The sequence below is a fragment of the Chaetura pelagica genome, unplaced genomic scaffold (assembly GCF_000747805.2).
Source record: "Chaetura pelagica isolate M959 unplaced genomic scaffold, ChaPel_1.0 scaffold82, whole genome shotgun sequence".
Lineage (NCBI taxonomy): Eukaryota > Metazoa > Chordata > Aves > Apodiformes > Apodidae > Chaetura > Chaetura pelagica.
In genome coordinates this window covers 8,006,272-8,022,103 of record NW_009952990.1, presented here as the reverse complement: position 1 = coordinate 8,022,103, position 15,832 = coordinate 8,006,272, and the positions used below count along the sequence as shown (strand labels likewise).

At 35.8% G+C, this 15,832-nt stretch overlaps 1 protein-coding gene across 1 annotated transcript in view; it reads right to left on the bottom strand.

Moving 5' to 3' along the window:
• Window positions 1–15,832, bottom strand: part of TMEM245 (transmembrane protein 245) — a 67,053-nt gene that overhangs the window by 37,352 nt on the left and 13,869 nt on the right. The window contains exons 6-9 of the mRNA XM_009996538.1: window positions 12,419–12,588; window positions 7,554–7,577; window positions 1,461–1,565; window positions 85–167 (exon numbers count right to left, since the gene is read on the bottom strand). Of these exons, the coding sequence (XP_009994840.1) occupies window positions 85–167; window positions 1,461–1,565; window positions 7,554–7,577; window positions 12,419–12,588 (382 nt within the window). The remainder of the gene's footprint in view (window positions 1–84; window positions 168–1,460; window positions 1,566–7,553; window positions 7,578–12,418; window positions 12,589–15,832) is intronic.

Below are 15,832 nucleotides of genomic sequence, written 5' to 3'. Positions count from 1 at the left end.
TTTTTCAATTAAAAACTTTGTGTAAGAGCACCTGGAAACTTGTTCATCCACCCTATACTATTCGCTTAACTTCAGCATTCTTACTTTGCCCATTCTGGGTGACTGGCTACTGTCTCATTGATCAAGCTGCTTGTGACTTGAATCAAGTGAACGCTCTCTTGATGCACCTAAATTAAAGAGAGAGAGGAGAAATGTTACGCAATGCAAACTAGAACTCTTTCTACATTCAGACAAGCTTTTTTCCCCCCCTTTTTTCTTTTCCCCGGGAGGGGGAAGGGGAAGAGGAGGTGACCAGTTTGTACATGTACATTGAAAGAATAATTCTCCCCATGCAGACAAATCACTATGAAGAATGAAGTGTCATTAACCCCAAAAAGCTGTCAATAATCATCAGTCTGTTCTGACAAATTTGGTCACATACTATATGACTAGTAATAGCAAATGGAAATTTAAACCTTATCTCAGTGAAAAAAAACTCTAACAATACAGCAGTGCTGTCGAGGGAAGTACTAAAAAATGCAAAGCACAATTCAGATACACCTTTTTAAGCCATGGATCAAAGAAGTATAAAAATTGATGAATGTTCAGCTCTAATGTGACCAACCATTCTATGAAGTGCCTCACCAAATTAATTCTTCAATAAGAATGGAGAAAGCTTTTATAAATATCTTAATGTTCCTTTTACAAATATAAGGAAGATTCAGGCAGGAATGTTTGCACAACTTTTAAAGCTTTCAGTTTTAAGTACTCAACATTATATAAGACTACATTTTGGAAAAAGGAGATTGACATCAGAATCCACTGATTTTTTTTTCTGTAACTGTATTCAAGGCAAACATTCAAACTCCATTGACTGCTTTTCAGTATGAATAGATCCATAAAAAAACCAAAAATTAAGTACGTGAGTGACCTCTTCTGGTGAGCAAAGAAACACCCTACCATAAACCAAAAAGCAATTTCAGAGCACTTGATCATGAATCTAAGCATATTTAAACTCAGAACAGGATACCAAGAGGGTATTACAGGCAATTACACAAACTAACTGGCAAATACACCTTAAGTATTTTGCAAATATGTTTCTGATGCAAGGTAAATTAAAAAGAAGAAATTCTAAGTGGCTCTTGACATTGACAAGAAAAGTGTAACAGGATGCAAAACAAATCTGCTTCTGTAATATATAAGATAATAACTCTTATACTAGAATAAATTTCATATTTCCAAGTGTTTATGTATTAGTTTTGTCACATATGTAAATACACTTATAAATACAAATAAACACAAATTTTAAAATGTTTACATATTAGTTAGTCTTGGAATGGTAATAAGTTCAACTACAGAGCATTAACTGCTCATTTTATTTTTTTAAAATTATTTAAGCTACACATTTTTAAATAAATATCAGTAACTTTCATTCAGCAGTTAAAATGACTTATTTGATTACATCCCTTAGCACACTGTACCTTTGCAGTAAGGAGCAGGGCTAGCAGAAGGGTTCCTATCACTAGCAAAAATATTATGAAAATGCTGATTATTTTATCTAGCATTTTCTCCAACCACACGATCACCTGTGCAGGAAAAAATAAAAACACAAATCATAACTTGTAAATCAAGCTTTAATTAAAGCAATACTATATGCTATATGACAATATTGTTATCTTTATTTAAAATCTGTGCAGAATCAGGCTCTAATGAAACAGCATTTATGCCAAGCTTGGAGATGAACAATTAACAAGCAATGTTAGCATGGTTAAGGTCATGGTATGACGTGATTTTGCAAACAACATTAACACATTACCACAAAACACAGCAAGCTCTCTGAAAAGCAAGCATTAATTCAATTTACTAGACCTAAAGAAGCTAGCATTCATGTCAGCTATGAACCTAGATATTTGTCTTTGCTTCTTCTCCTTCAGCAACCCGTAAACTTACAGACAGTATCTGCTCTGGACTTGGAAGCTATTAAGTTATATTGTAAAGTACAACCACAACTTTCAAATCTCAACAGTTAATGGCCATCTAAATAACAAATCAGGTATTTCTGCAAGTAATCAGATTTTTAAAGCTGCTCATCAGCTTCTGAACTGAAATGGGACTGGAGGTTTTCTGCATTATTGAATACCAGGCAAATAAGTCAGCACTGACTCTTTCTATCCACTTCTAATCCTGAAAAGATGCTCAGTGTTAAACATGCATCAGCTAAGCCTACTGATAGAGGAAACAGGCATATCAGTTTTTCTGTCAGTTCATGGAAAGGTCCATTCTACACATGTCCACAAATAACGATACCATTTAATATTAAAGCAATTCTGGTAATGCCATTCAAACAATAAAACTACCCACCCACGCAGCTATGCAGAGTCCTTTAAAATAGTGCAAGCTGAGCTTCCTTTCGTACACAAACTGGCTGTTGACATAAAAAGCTGTGAAAGCTCATGCAAGTATGACCAAATAAATTTCTCTAGCTTCTATGGTTCAAATACCAAGGCTATTTTGATTCCATTTGCCATTACTGCAGGAAAAAGCAGCCGAAGTACAGCTGTAAAATCTGTGCTTTAAGAGAACTGAGGTCAATGCCAATGTGCAGTAGGTGAAAGTAATTCCAAGTGAGTACAAGCTATATACTCAGTGATTAGGTTGGCAACTTTTTAGTTAAAGAGATATTACAAAGCTACTAACATGCTTGCTCATGATTTACATCAGTTCTCGCTTCATTATTTATCCTATCCCTACACATAAAATTGGGCCTGGAAGAACTAACTTCTACAGACTTCTGTGTAATGATTTAATTGGTTAACACTGAAGTTGTAACTCCTACTTTAAAAAAAAGTATGGTGGGTTTTGTTTTTTTTAGTCATTGTGTAGCATCTGAGCAGACAATATACATTAAGCAATTATTTCCCAAGTTCTTTTACAACCAGCTCCTTGCTTGATCTAAATTAACCTAAGGATTATATTCAGTATTTCAGAACTGTTGTTCAAAATTATGAAGAAAACTGGAATAAAGCAAAATTATTTTAAAAGAAACAAGTGTTTAGCCAACAAGTTTTTGTAACAAAATCTGCCCTATATTAGGACCTACAGTCAGGAACTCAGAGAACCTCAAAGAATCTGCAAAATTTTTGGTCTTAGATATTTTTAATATTCTTTTCGCACTGATTAAATATTTCAGTCATCAGAAATGCCTTGTTAGTGTTAGAGGGAGGTTACTTGCAGGCAGCAGTACTGCAGCTTTCTGAGAATCTGAGCAGCCTCTACATGCGGCTGTTACCTCTTTAGAAATAAGACCAAAACCAGGATTTGCTGTGCACTTCCAAGCCTCACATACATCTAAGTCCCTCTTTTAAAGATCAGAAATAAGAAATAACACTGGAAAACACTGGATGGCCAGGGGACAGAAATTCTGTAACATGGGATTCAAAATGAAGCTATTACAAATGAAGACAGCCCTCATTTGTTCATAGTTAAAGTTCAACTAATTTCTATTTACTTTCTAAATCAGATATAAAATAAATCCACTAGTTAGTCGCATAAATAGCATCTTCACCAGACTCAATGAATCCAAGAAACTGTAGGTACTGTCAAAGATTTCCAAAAATGCTAGCCTCGATGATTGTATGGGTGGCATCCAACAGATGAAATCCGTCACAATGTATCCGCACAGGCAGCTGCCCCAGCCTTCCAAAGCCATCTTGTGTTTATTTACTTGGGCAGGTAGCCCAAGCAAACCAGATGAAAGTCAATTCTGGTATGCCTACAGGCACTGCAATTACATCTCTCTCCATAGTCTTAGGGAGATGCAAGTCATAAAACTGGTAAATCCCATGAGAAGGCTGAATTGGATTGAGTGTCGTAGAAGTAAAAGCAGATGCACAACATTCATTTACGGTAATATTTACTCCCTCTCCTTCAATGTGCTTGCTATTAAACCTTCCCACTTCCTCATTTATCACAACTCTTCCTTCAGAAGCACTCACTTTGACACTCATGCTAAATAATGCAGAGAAGTTATGTTACTGCAGGTAAGCTGGACTGTTAAATCCCTGCGTGCTTGTACTTACCACTCAACAAGGTCCAGAGTTCATTCTGACCCCACCCCTGTCAGACCTCCCTCTACATCCTTCCTGTAAACCACGGGCATGCACACAATGACAAACATACACTGACTAAACACTAGTCATTAGCCAGAGATCATGAAGCTTTAAATTCAGCTCCAAGCTTCTAATCTAAACATTAGTAAAACAGCAGGAAGCTGATGTTGCCACAACATCCAAAATTAGGCAAAGGTAAAGGAAAGCCAGGCTCCTAAGCTACAGAAGGTCACACTTGTAAAACCAAACTGAAATGCTGCCGATTTGTGATAGACTGTGCACAAAAAACTATCCTTAATTATCACAGTTTTGAAAGGAAAGTTATCAACTTTTGAAATTTTTAAAAAAATTAGCTCACCATAGGAAAAAAGTTTTACGTTGAGTTGCATTCTGTTAAAATGCTTCTCAATAATTTTCAAGTTCTCCCTGCTTTCAACTTTTGGGTGAGCTGTAACAGAACTACAGCTCAGAAATCCTACTATCTAGACTAGTTCTCTATGTTATACACTAAGATACATAATTTATTAATTAATATTCTCATGTTTCACATTGCATAACCATCAGAACCCTTATTTTTCTAGCATGTTTTTTGTATTGCACTACCCACACAGTGAAGCATACCCAGACATCTACTTCATTTTCAAATAATCTACATGAAATTACCAAAAAGGACTATTTTCTTTTCTTTAAGCAGCTTCACAATCTACCAGGATTGTTTTGCTAGACATTTCTTAGACTTACTGACATTTCCCTTTATTTCAGTAAATATTTAAGGATATCAGCTTATTAATATAATCTGATGAGAATACAGGGAAGCCTGTAAATCAGGACACACCTCAGATTTATGCTGAAATGAGTCAGATGAGTACTTAAGCTAGAAAAGACAGAACAGTCTAGATAAGGTCTCAAGTCTACTCATACCCAATAGCATTCCAATAGCAAGAGCAGAATTTAGCACTTCTTTCTAAAGACTCCTGCCGTAGACAATGTTACAAAGAACAAATCATGCTAGTCCAACTGAACATGTTCTATTTTTCAGGCTACATATATCACAGTAAACTATGTGATTCTATACTACTCTTGTTTGCAGTAAAGTTTCAAACAGCTCTTTGACAGAAGCTCTTAGAAAGACAAAAAAACAAGGTTTGTCAATATAGCAGTGATAATCAACCATTATTTCAAACTCTGCCATCTCTGTGTGGTGTATTTTTAGTTTCTTGGTGGATTACCAGAAATTTATGTTTGTGTTCTCACAACTACTTTCCTTCAAAGACAAGCAAAAAAGAGAAAGATGCAAAGGAAGCATGCATCCAGTGTTCTGTATTAAAAATTTTCTCCTTTCCTTGCCTCTGGTATAATGTGATTTTTTTTTTAAACTATTTGCAGGGGGGGAGAACCCACAAAAAAACCAAACAAATCCCCAACAAAACAAGCATGCAAGACCACAATACAATTTGGATAATGTTCTTTTACTTGTTTTCATCTTTATTATAGTATTATTCTACTTATTCATGCACAGAAGTCAGCACTGCATGTGATATCTCTTCCTATGAAACTGTAAAGTAAGACAGTAGTTTTCAAAAAAAGCTTTGAAGAAATAAAACCTCTCTGTTAAGAAAGTATATTCCACAGAGTTTTGCTCGGTAATGCAAATCTGTAAACTAAAAATAAAATCAAGACGTTTTAGAATTAAAAGCAATTACAGTGAAATAGTTTTTGCAATGTATCAATATTAACGAAGAAACTATTCTATATACATCCATTTTGTAACATGCAAATTAATAACTCAGAGCCAGAAAAAATGTATTTGAGACCAAACTTTCACCTGTGGCTCTCTGAACTCAGCTTTTCACTTGAACTGTGTTAACAAACCAATACCCAACAACATTTTTTTTATGAGGGGTTATGGTTGCACATATTTGCTAATTTGTAAGTCACTTAACACAAACATTTCAAAGTCAGGAAACAAAAATGTAATTTAAAAAAAACAAAACTACATTCAAGGGCAAAAGAACATTAAAAATATACCTTCTTAGTGGACAATTCTAGCTGAATCACAAAGCAAGCAACTCCACTCTCTTATTCAGAAACACAAAGCCCCCCATCATTTAACCCTCAATTCACTGATTAAATACTGAAGATAATACTTTCTAAATTCATTATGGCTGCTCTGCCTGGACACTACATGCAGCATTACTCCCCATCTACCACCCACAGCAGATACCAGCTGTGCAGCTCCATTTCATTACTTACAAGAACCTTTTAGAGAGCAGTGCCAGTGCCCAACAGCCTGCATGCTCTATTCTGTGCCACTTGCTTTCAACAGCATTCTGAACAATAGCATTTCAGGTGTCTTTCCTAACATGCAAGGCAGATCTATGGTATCTACTGTAACAGCTACTGAATGGAAAGGATTAATTGCTATTTATAAAATCACAGTAACCATTCTAACTCTCTCACTAATACTTAAGTGTTAAATGGGGATAAAAGTTGCTGCTGGAAGCATAACCCATTTCCAGACATACTTGTTTAAATGTATTTTATCACATACTAAATTTTCACCTTTAAAACTGAGGTTCTGCAGATGCACACGTTACAGGCATGTCTCTTCAGTTCTGAAGTAATGACACTGGCCTAGTCTCAAAGAGATATCACTGCAACTGAGGAGCTGTCCAGATTTCAGTCACACGAGGCCAAACACAGATTGAATCAGTTTCAACTTCTCTTGGGATGCTAGCTCCCCAAGGAACAATAGTTAACCCTACCTGACTAAGATGAACCATGGGTACTGAGGAGTAGATTTCTTATAAAACACATCACACACTTTTAGTTATAACTACTGCTTTATTTTAAATTTTTTTTTTTTTTTTTTTTTACTAGCCCTCACTTCCATTAAGACTGTCCTTAGATTCAGCAGTTCTGAGACCACGAGTATTCTCATTTCACCCCAGCTATACCGAATACCACCACACAGTTCCATCTGACACTGCAAAAGTAAATGACTAACAGCACTGACTGAAGCCAGTCAGCTATGTGCGAAGCTTTACAACTGTGCTTCATTCACCCTTATTACCCTCATACTAATTCAGTTAACCAGTGCTTTCCCTGAGCACAGAACCCCTCTCTGGTCCAGGAGAGAACTGGTTTTGCTATGCATGCAAGCGGGGATCAGGTGGAGATCAACTGATCATAAATAAAGTGCCACTAAATCAAACTACTGCTTGAAAGGCTAATGCAATACTCTGCTGTACAAAATATTTTAAATATATACATTTTCTTTAGCAGAAGATGAGATCAGTTAGAACTGTATGACCTTCAGTAGCTTATATTAAGAGCTGGAAAAGAGACACTTGGGAGAGAAAACTAAGAAGCAAGGCATGTTAAGGAGTGTTCATGCTGCAAAAAAGCAACTCCCCCAAACCACAGAATCCATTAGTTGGAATCACAATTTTTTTGTTCATTTACCTTCTTATTAAGCCAGTGCCACAGCTTGTCAGTGGCAGGGGAAGATGGAAGAAAGGAGGAAAAAAGACAAGAACACAGTGGAAAATTATTGAAAAATGCAGTAATAGAGAGGGGAAAAAAAGCAATGAGAGGCAGGCAAAGTCATCCACAGAATGAAAATGAAATTGTTCCAGACACAAAGGTAAATTGCAATAGGAAGAAAAGATCAAAATTTCTAATGCAAGACTCTAGATTTTACTATTTGCATGCACTTTTTGAAACAAAAAGGGATATAACAAATAAGAACAATTTTAAGGATATTAGCAGAGCTATCAGCATAATCTGGATAATTCCAGTCTAATAATACCAAGAGGTAAAAGTTTGGATTTCAGAGTAGGACTTGTAAGGGTTCCCCAAGAAAAGAACCTCACTGAAAAAACAAAACTTAACATGAAATACTTATTCAATGCATTATTACTTCCATTCAGGCAGTTTCCTACCTATTTCAAACTATTCCTATTACATCAACTACTGTTAAATAAATTGCATCTATTTTTAAAAAAACACGCATATTACAACATTCCACATACAAGGGCATATCAAATAAGTAATTAAATCTGAAACACAACAGCAAGTTGCAGATCAAATAAATGTATGGATTTCATACTGTTTTACTGGTTGTGCAGAAAGCTCTTTGTGCTTCTCAACAGTTAACTTCTCTTGTACTACAGTTATTTTTCCTTACTAATTCTCACCTACACTTGCTCAAGTACACGCATTTTAGGGCCTAGTTTACATAGGACTATACCCTTAATTCCAGCCATTGGTAAAAAGCAGCATAATGGTAACAGTGAAAAGCTTTAATGTAATTCATCTGTGTGAGCTTAAGATCAAATAAGTGAAGTTCGTTTCTCCCTGAAAACAACATCATTGAATGCTCAATATATCTAGTGTTTTCACAAGTTGCCAGAATTTATATCAGCTCCCAATGAAAACAACATGTAAAAACATTTCAATTTAAAAAAAAAAAAAAAAAAAGTCAGGAAGTTATTTAAGTTATATCAGAAGCTAGAAGCAGATTTACAAAGAAACATGAACATCAGGAAACATGAAAATAACCTGTCACAAAGCACCAAGTTTTACTAGCTTTTAATACTCATGGAAAAAATCACAGTAATAGGAAGCAATGACAAAGCTTCAAAAGCCTCAAACTGACACTGTGAAATTTGTTTCTAATTTACCTCTTCACCTATAATTTATTAGTGAAAAAAGGGTTTACTGATTCAAAAACAGACTTTTGCCTTTAATTTCACTTCCGCATATTGAACTCCACTGTACATTAGGTTCATTTTGGAGAAAAACATAGATCTCATGGCTGTATTTCTCCACTTTGCAACTCCAACACAACAAAATAGAGAACTCTATTGTTAACCTAAGATTTTAGCAGAATGTGAAAGGAAGTTTTCACTATTTTTTCTAGAATTTTAGCCTCCTGAAATTGGATGATAAATATAGTAACTAGCAAATAACATTATTAATGTTTAAGGCAAATCCGAGAGACTCTACTTGCTTACTATCTTACCAACAGTGGTATTTAAGTAGTTATACAAATGTAATCAGTCTACATATAAAAACAGACTATGGTTTAACTCTAATCTTCAAGCAATTCAAAATTAATAAGGCTACACACATTTTTCTGGTTTGTTTTTTTTTTTAATATTTGTGTAAGATCTTTTGTGCCTATGAAAGTATTTCCTAGAATAATATATGCAGTGGTAGAGATTCTTCCCGTTTTCTGTGCTTGCTTTAACCGTGTTGTAAACATTTTACCAGAAGAACCAAACCTTGACTTTACTCAAAGTCCAAACAATCTATTACAGTCCTCCTTATACAGAATTCTAGTATGCTATACCTAGAAAATCATCTAATGACTGCATGATTCACTGAGGTTTACCAGAAAGCATGTATCCAAGATACATTGCATTCAACAGAAGTTGTGTGAATACAGTTGAGCAACTACCTATATGCTGCTGAACTCCCTTGTAATCTCTAATCAGAACTACAGTCATCACATTGAAAGACAAGCGTCTTAAAAAAAAAATAAATTACCAGTGAGGTATATTATTAGTTTTTGACTGTTGATAAGAACATGAGTGATACTAGCTGTTCAGTTTTAAGATTACTTGATGGATGACAGAAAACTCCCTACTCTTTCCTCCAGGAAGTCTCTCAAATCTGAACTGCTGTGTCTGTTGGCTCCATGGGGCAAAGGCACGACCAGGGACTAAATAATACAGTAAGGGAACCCCATTTTCACAGTCCATATTTAAACCAGGCCTGCTTACACAGGCACAGCGGGATCTAATGTTTACACAGAAAATGAAAAACAATGCCCTACTTTCTTTCCTCTGGATCAGAACCTCTCTTTAGTTCAAATATGCCTGCATTTCCAACACAACCTGAGGTTGACAAGTAGTGGGAAAGAAGAGTTATTTTCTTACTGCTTTTACTTAAGAAACAGATAAAATTATTTGCATGCATGACTAGTACTCTCCCATAATTTCTCCTAGTGGGTTTTTTCTAGACCATCTACACTAGCCTCCTGAACTTCATTTGAGAGAAAAAGACATACTACTCTATGATACCTGTCTCGTTCTCACTACCTTTTACTCAAAACTGGAACTATTTCCTAACAGGGCAAGTCACTTTAGAAATAACAAGTTGTACAACTAGTTATTTGTGTGAAATAGACCTTGCCAATGGCTTGTTGTACTTAGCTAAGCACCCAATACAACCTGATGCTAAGGATTCAGCCTCCAACTCATTCAGTATACAAAAACACAAAATCAAAAGAATACAAACAAAAAAACTATCACTAAGCAGCTTCATCTCCCAGGAAAATAAAGTAAAAATAAAATATTTTAAAAATTAAACATTTAGCTGCAAAGGAAATGATCCTTTAATATTGATTTCTCACACAATACATGTAAGGACTTAGCCATTAATCATTTTCTCTTCTGCGTTTATGTATTTTTACTTCCTCTTCATTATGGAAGCCAAACTTTTTGGTGGTCAAACTTGAATACAGGTCATCCATCCCCTCTAAAAACACTCGCAAGGATGTAATTTTCATTCCTCTCCTTTCCTTGTCCCCTCAAAATCACAAACACCAATATCCTATGGCATTGCTTCCTTCATTCTCAGAGAAAAGATGCATCCATGATTCTACGATGCACAGAATAAGCATACCTGGTAGAACTTAAAAAAATGAAAGCATTTGTGTGACAAGCATTAGAAGACCACATATAATTCCAGCCACCCATGAGAAAGCCAGATGAACTGTAAATAGAACAGGCACAAATGAGGACAACAGAATCATGCAGAGTATCAAGTGTCTTTCTTATATAGGCTAGAAGAGCTTGAATTGCCTCAAAACACAAAGCACAGGCTCAGAAGGAATATGACTGTCACCTAAAAAATGAGAGGAAGAGGGGAGATGGAGACATGAGTTGTGCCAAAAGTGTTTGTTTGTTAGACAAGAACAACATGAATATAAACTGACCTTAAATACATTTAAGCTGAAGACTGGGAAGTTCTGCTGCACATTATGACAAAAGCCCTACCTTCTTTAAGGAGAAAAAACTTAGTGGAATTAGGAAGGATACTGTATCATTTAGTTATGCAATACAAGGACACTAAATTTGACAACTCACAAAATATAATACATACAATATTGTGTCCAGAGAGTCTTCTTACTTACAAAACAGCAGCTTTTAATGAAAAGCTGTGTATAGCATAAGCTTTTATCCTAACATGCTAACACTTCCCCTTACCTTTGGAAACCCCCTCTGTCTTCTTCACAGCTGTATTCTGAAAGGCTTTTCATTTTTCAAATTCTTCCTTAACAAACTCTGTGAAATTGTTACTTATTCCCTACAGTCATTTTAACGCCTTTGCTGAGCTTTCGACATCTGTTTACACCCGGACTTAAGCTCTTCCTTTTCCTGTAGGAATTCAGAGCTATAAACCACAGACAGATCTGCCGAGGTACAGATGCTCTGTTAAATGTACTAAGTCTTCAGTTATGAAACTCTGAGGTAATTGCTTTTTCTAAGGCAGAGAATACTCCAACAACACAGTCACAGAAAGCACATTCCTACACATTGGCATAGTTATTATAAACAAAATGATCTATCAGGTTATATAAAAACTTACAATTCTGAATTGAGAAGCCTTCATACGCTTTTACTGAGCTTTCCAACTGCAATTTGCAATGCAAATGTGGGTACATTTTGAGCGGGGGAGGAGGGTGGGGAGGACAAAAGCCTTATTCTACAGCCCTTCTAAAATACGTTATCCCACATACTTCTCCTCTTACAGATGGAAGCCTCCCTTCTGTACCATCTTGCCACCATTCAACAACAATACTTCTACACAACATAAACTTGTTTGAACTAGCTTAGGTCCTACTTAAAAAATAAAATGGGTTGCTTTATAAACTAAGTTTTCACAAAAGAAGTAGGAATGTCTCATCCTTCAGATTAAAGCTTGTTAAGCTTAACTTCAAAATCTTTCTAAACAGGTGACTGAACCATGAGAAGTTTGCCCTACACAGACAAGGAATCTTCTAAAGCTAAACCAACATTTAAGAAGTGACTTCTATCAAGCCTTACATGTAATCATTTAATGGACTTCAAATGTGTATTTAAATGTGGACTGTGATATAAGAGACATGGTTTAAAATACACCATAAAACAGATAAAGTTTTACATGAGGGACATGTCCATTACTGACAGACATTTATTTTTCAATTAAAGCATCTCAGCATACAGTGAACAGAGAATAAAACAAACTTTCAGGTTGATTAAAAAAATAAGCAGAAATACCTTACTGTCAAGCTTTAGCATGACTCTTCCCAGCCCCCTGATGGGCCGTGGAGCCAGAGCTTCTTGACGTTCCTTCACAAAATTTTCAGCAAGTTGCCACCAACTTCTGCAATGGTTTGCCATGAAGTTCAAAACTCCAAAATGAACAACAAGTTTTTTAAGTGCCCAAACTGTAACCACAAGAAGGAAATCAAGTATTAGAGATTTCAGGGGACCACCACAAGAATAAAAATCTATGCCATTCTGAAAGACCTACGACAGAGAGTATAAGTCTTATTTCCTATTAAAAAGCACTTGCTGAATTTTCAAGTGGTTTTAGAACTCATCTTCACCTTCACTTTACATCCATGCTTATCCACGTGGAATTTAGATGGCAGTAGAAGAAAGGTGCCTGTGCACTGCCCTAATAAGCAGCTAATCGACTTGAGCAAGGCCTGGGATAAGCAGATGTTATTCCATGATTCCAGTAGAGTAGATTTATCACATCTTCACAAAAACACCACACCAGACAACAACACATAAAATATTACATTCCAAACTTAATAGTATGTTACACATGAAAGAAAATTTCCAGCCTAAATCCTTAAGTTTTAAGTCTTCTATTAAAGCTATTTCCTTTAAGAACTGACAGCAGTTCATGTGTAATTTCACCATGAAGAAGTGTTCATTTAAGCCTTCCACTAAAATACAACTACTAATTTATAAATATTAAAAATATTGAGATCAGCTTTTTATCTTGGCTCAAAGACCATAACACAAAACTTTAGAAAAGGTCATACTGCTCCTCAAAAGCATGGCAGAAAAAAATATTCACAACTTTTTGCCCAAAAAAGAAGCATTTTGCTACCACAAACAGCTTTTCTCCAATACCTGTAACATATATTCACCGCAAAATAAAGAGCTTCTTCACAACACTAGAAATGTCTAGCATTACAGTTATAGAAATAAAAGCTCAGGTGTGTTTACTTCCTATGAAATAAAGCCCAGAGACTTCTGCATGAAACTTATTGTTCCAGTTCTGTAATTGCACTGTTCTCCCTCAATTACTGAGTGCAAAACTTGTGAAACAGTCAGGAATGTAAAAGCAAAAATGCATGATACATATGAAACTTTCCTGTGAAGCTAACAGACCTTTAATCATCATTAAATATTTGCCATATTCTTTTCTTATTCAACAAAATGTCACACTACTTCAATTACCTATCTTCTTATCACTAGAAAGACAAAGAGCAAGTCATCTTCCAAAGCCACTAGCAAATTTAACAACAGAACACAGGAGTTAAATAATTCACGTTATAAACAAGCATTTCTATTACAGCTGATTGTACTGGAGTATTGATGCAAACATATCAGTTACAGAAACACCATTATAAGCTACATCAACTGAAAGGATCATAATTATTGTGTGCAGCAATAACAGACTGGGAGGTCTCACAACCCAGTCCTGCCATGAACTACTAACATACAAACCTCTAAACAAAACTATACTTCATACCTAAATAACAAAATCTATGGTTCTAAAGGAAAAAAAAAGTGAAACTATTAGCAGCAGAACCACATACAATCGCAGAATGGTTTGAGTTGGAAGCGACCTTAAAGATCAACTAGTTCCAACCCCCCTGCATGGGCCAGGATATCTTCCCCTAGATCAGGTTGCTCAGAGCCCCATCCAGCCTGGCCTTGAACACTTCCAGGGATGGGGCTTCCACAATTTTCCTGTGCAACCTGTTTCAGTGTCTCACCACTTTCCCAGGAAAGAATTTCTTGCTGATGTCTAACCTAGATTCCTCCTCTTCCAGTTGTAGTCCATTACCCCTTGTCCTCTCACTAACAGCCCTCCTAAAAAGTCTGTCCCAAGCTTCCCCACAGGCCCCCTCTTAATTTCTCCCCATTTTCTTAATCCAAAATTTAGCAACAGTGAGTGTCACACGTAGATTAAAAAATTAGTCATTATTAATATTATACTTATACACTAAAATAGCTTCAAAAAATAGTAGCATTCCTCCAATTATATAATATAATTATAGCAGCATCTGATACTGAAATCCCCATCACTTTTAATAACGCTTGCTTTTTTTATAATTTTATTAAAAACAATTCTCTTGTCCTCAAAAATTCACATCATGGCTCTACTTGGAGATGTGCAATATCTACAGGACATTCATCAGAGTTCCACAGCAGCCTATTACCTTTTAGCCACTTGTGTAGTAATTTAAGTTCTCGTTCACAAATATATCATTCAATATGAACTGTCAGAGTTGGAAGGGACCTCTACAGATCACCTAATCCAACTCTCCCGCTAAAGCAGCATCATCTAGAGTGTGGTCCAGTTTACCGACGTTTGGTTTCCTTACCCTCTGGCACCACCATGTGGTAAACATGGGATGTATTCTCACGAGCAAATAGAATTAGCTAACGTAATCTTCCTACTGAGTATCATGTGGCAAACAGAAAAAAAGCAGAAAATGCCATGCGAGTGACAGAGCACTCAACCTGCAGGTTGAAGTTTCATATGAAGAAACGTAACTCGTGCTAAATATGCGAACTGCTGCTCAGCAAAACAACATACCTGAAATGGCATTCTAACCTGATCTTTAAAGTCCTTTCCAAATCAAACCACTCAGATTCTATGATACTCTAAAACAACTGAGTTCACTCTTCTTGCAAAGGTGATGCCAGGAGGTGTTACAGTCAATCACACAGCTGTAGTTATATTAGGTTAAAAAGAAGCAGGAGAGAAAAAGCTAAAAGAGGGCTGTTACTAGAAATATGTGAACAGAAGAACAGAAAGGCTGCAAAAAAAACCCAACAACTCAACACCAAACATCTCCAGGGAGCAGAAAATTACATGAAGACAAAACCAGAACTAAACAAGGTTGCAACAGAACAAGCAATTAAATAAGTGAAAGATCTTAAAAAGACATTAGCAGGACTCCCAGGGTTGCATCACTCAACAAAAAAACTACAAGTGCTCTGCAACCTGGTTTACTGTTTAGCTTTTGAATTCAGGTAATTTTTTCATCTTTTGATTTTACAGTATAATTACAGTATAATTTTTCCACCTTCTATGTTAAGCAATTTTAAAAGAGCGTCTCATTCTACCAAAGTACAAATGCATTCCAAGAAAAATGTTAATAGTACCAATTTACTTCTAATAATATAAATGCTACATCCTGTAAGTTCTGTCTACCAATATAGGGAACTCTGATGAAATGAACACCTTTCTGTTTAAGGTTTTAGGGCTGGGTTTGTTGTTTGGTTGACTTTTTTACATCCTGGAAGGATTATCCTTAAGGTCTCAGTAGTCCTTAAGGTTACCAGTCTCATTAAACTTGAAAAGTTGCACGGTAGCTTGCTTTAAAGTCTTCCTATTTTCTACTACTATATATATTTAATACCCTCTCTGTTAACAAT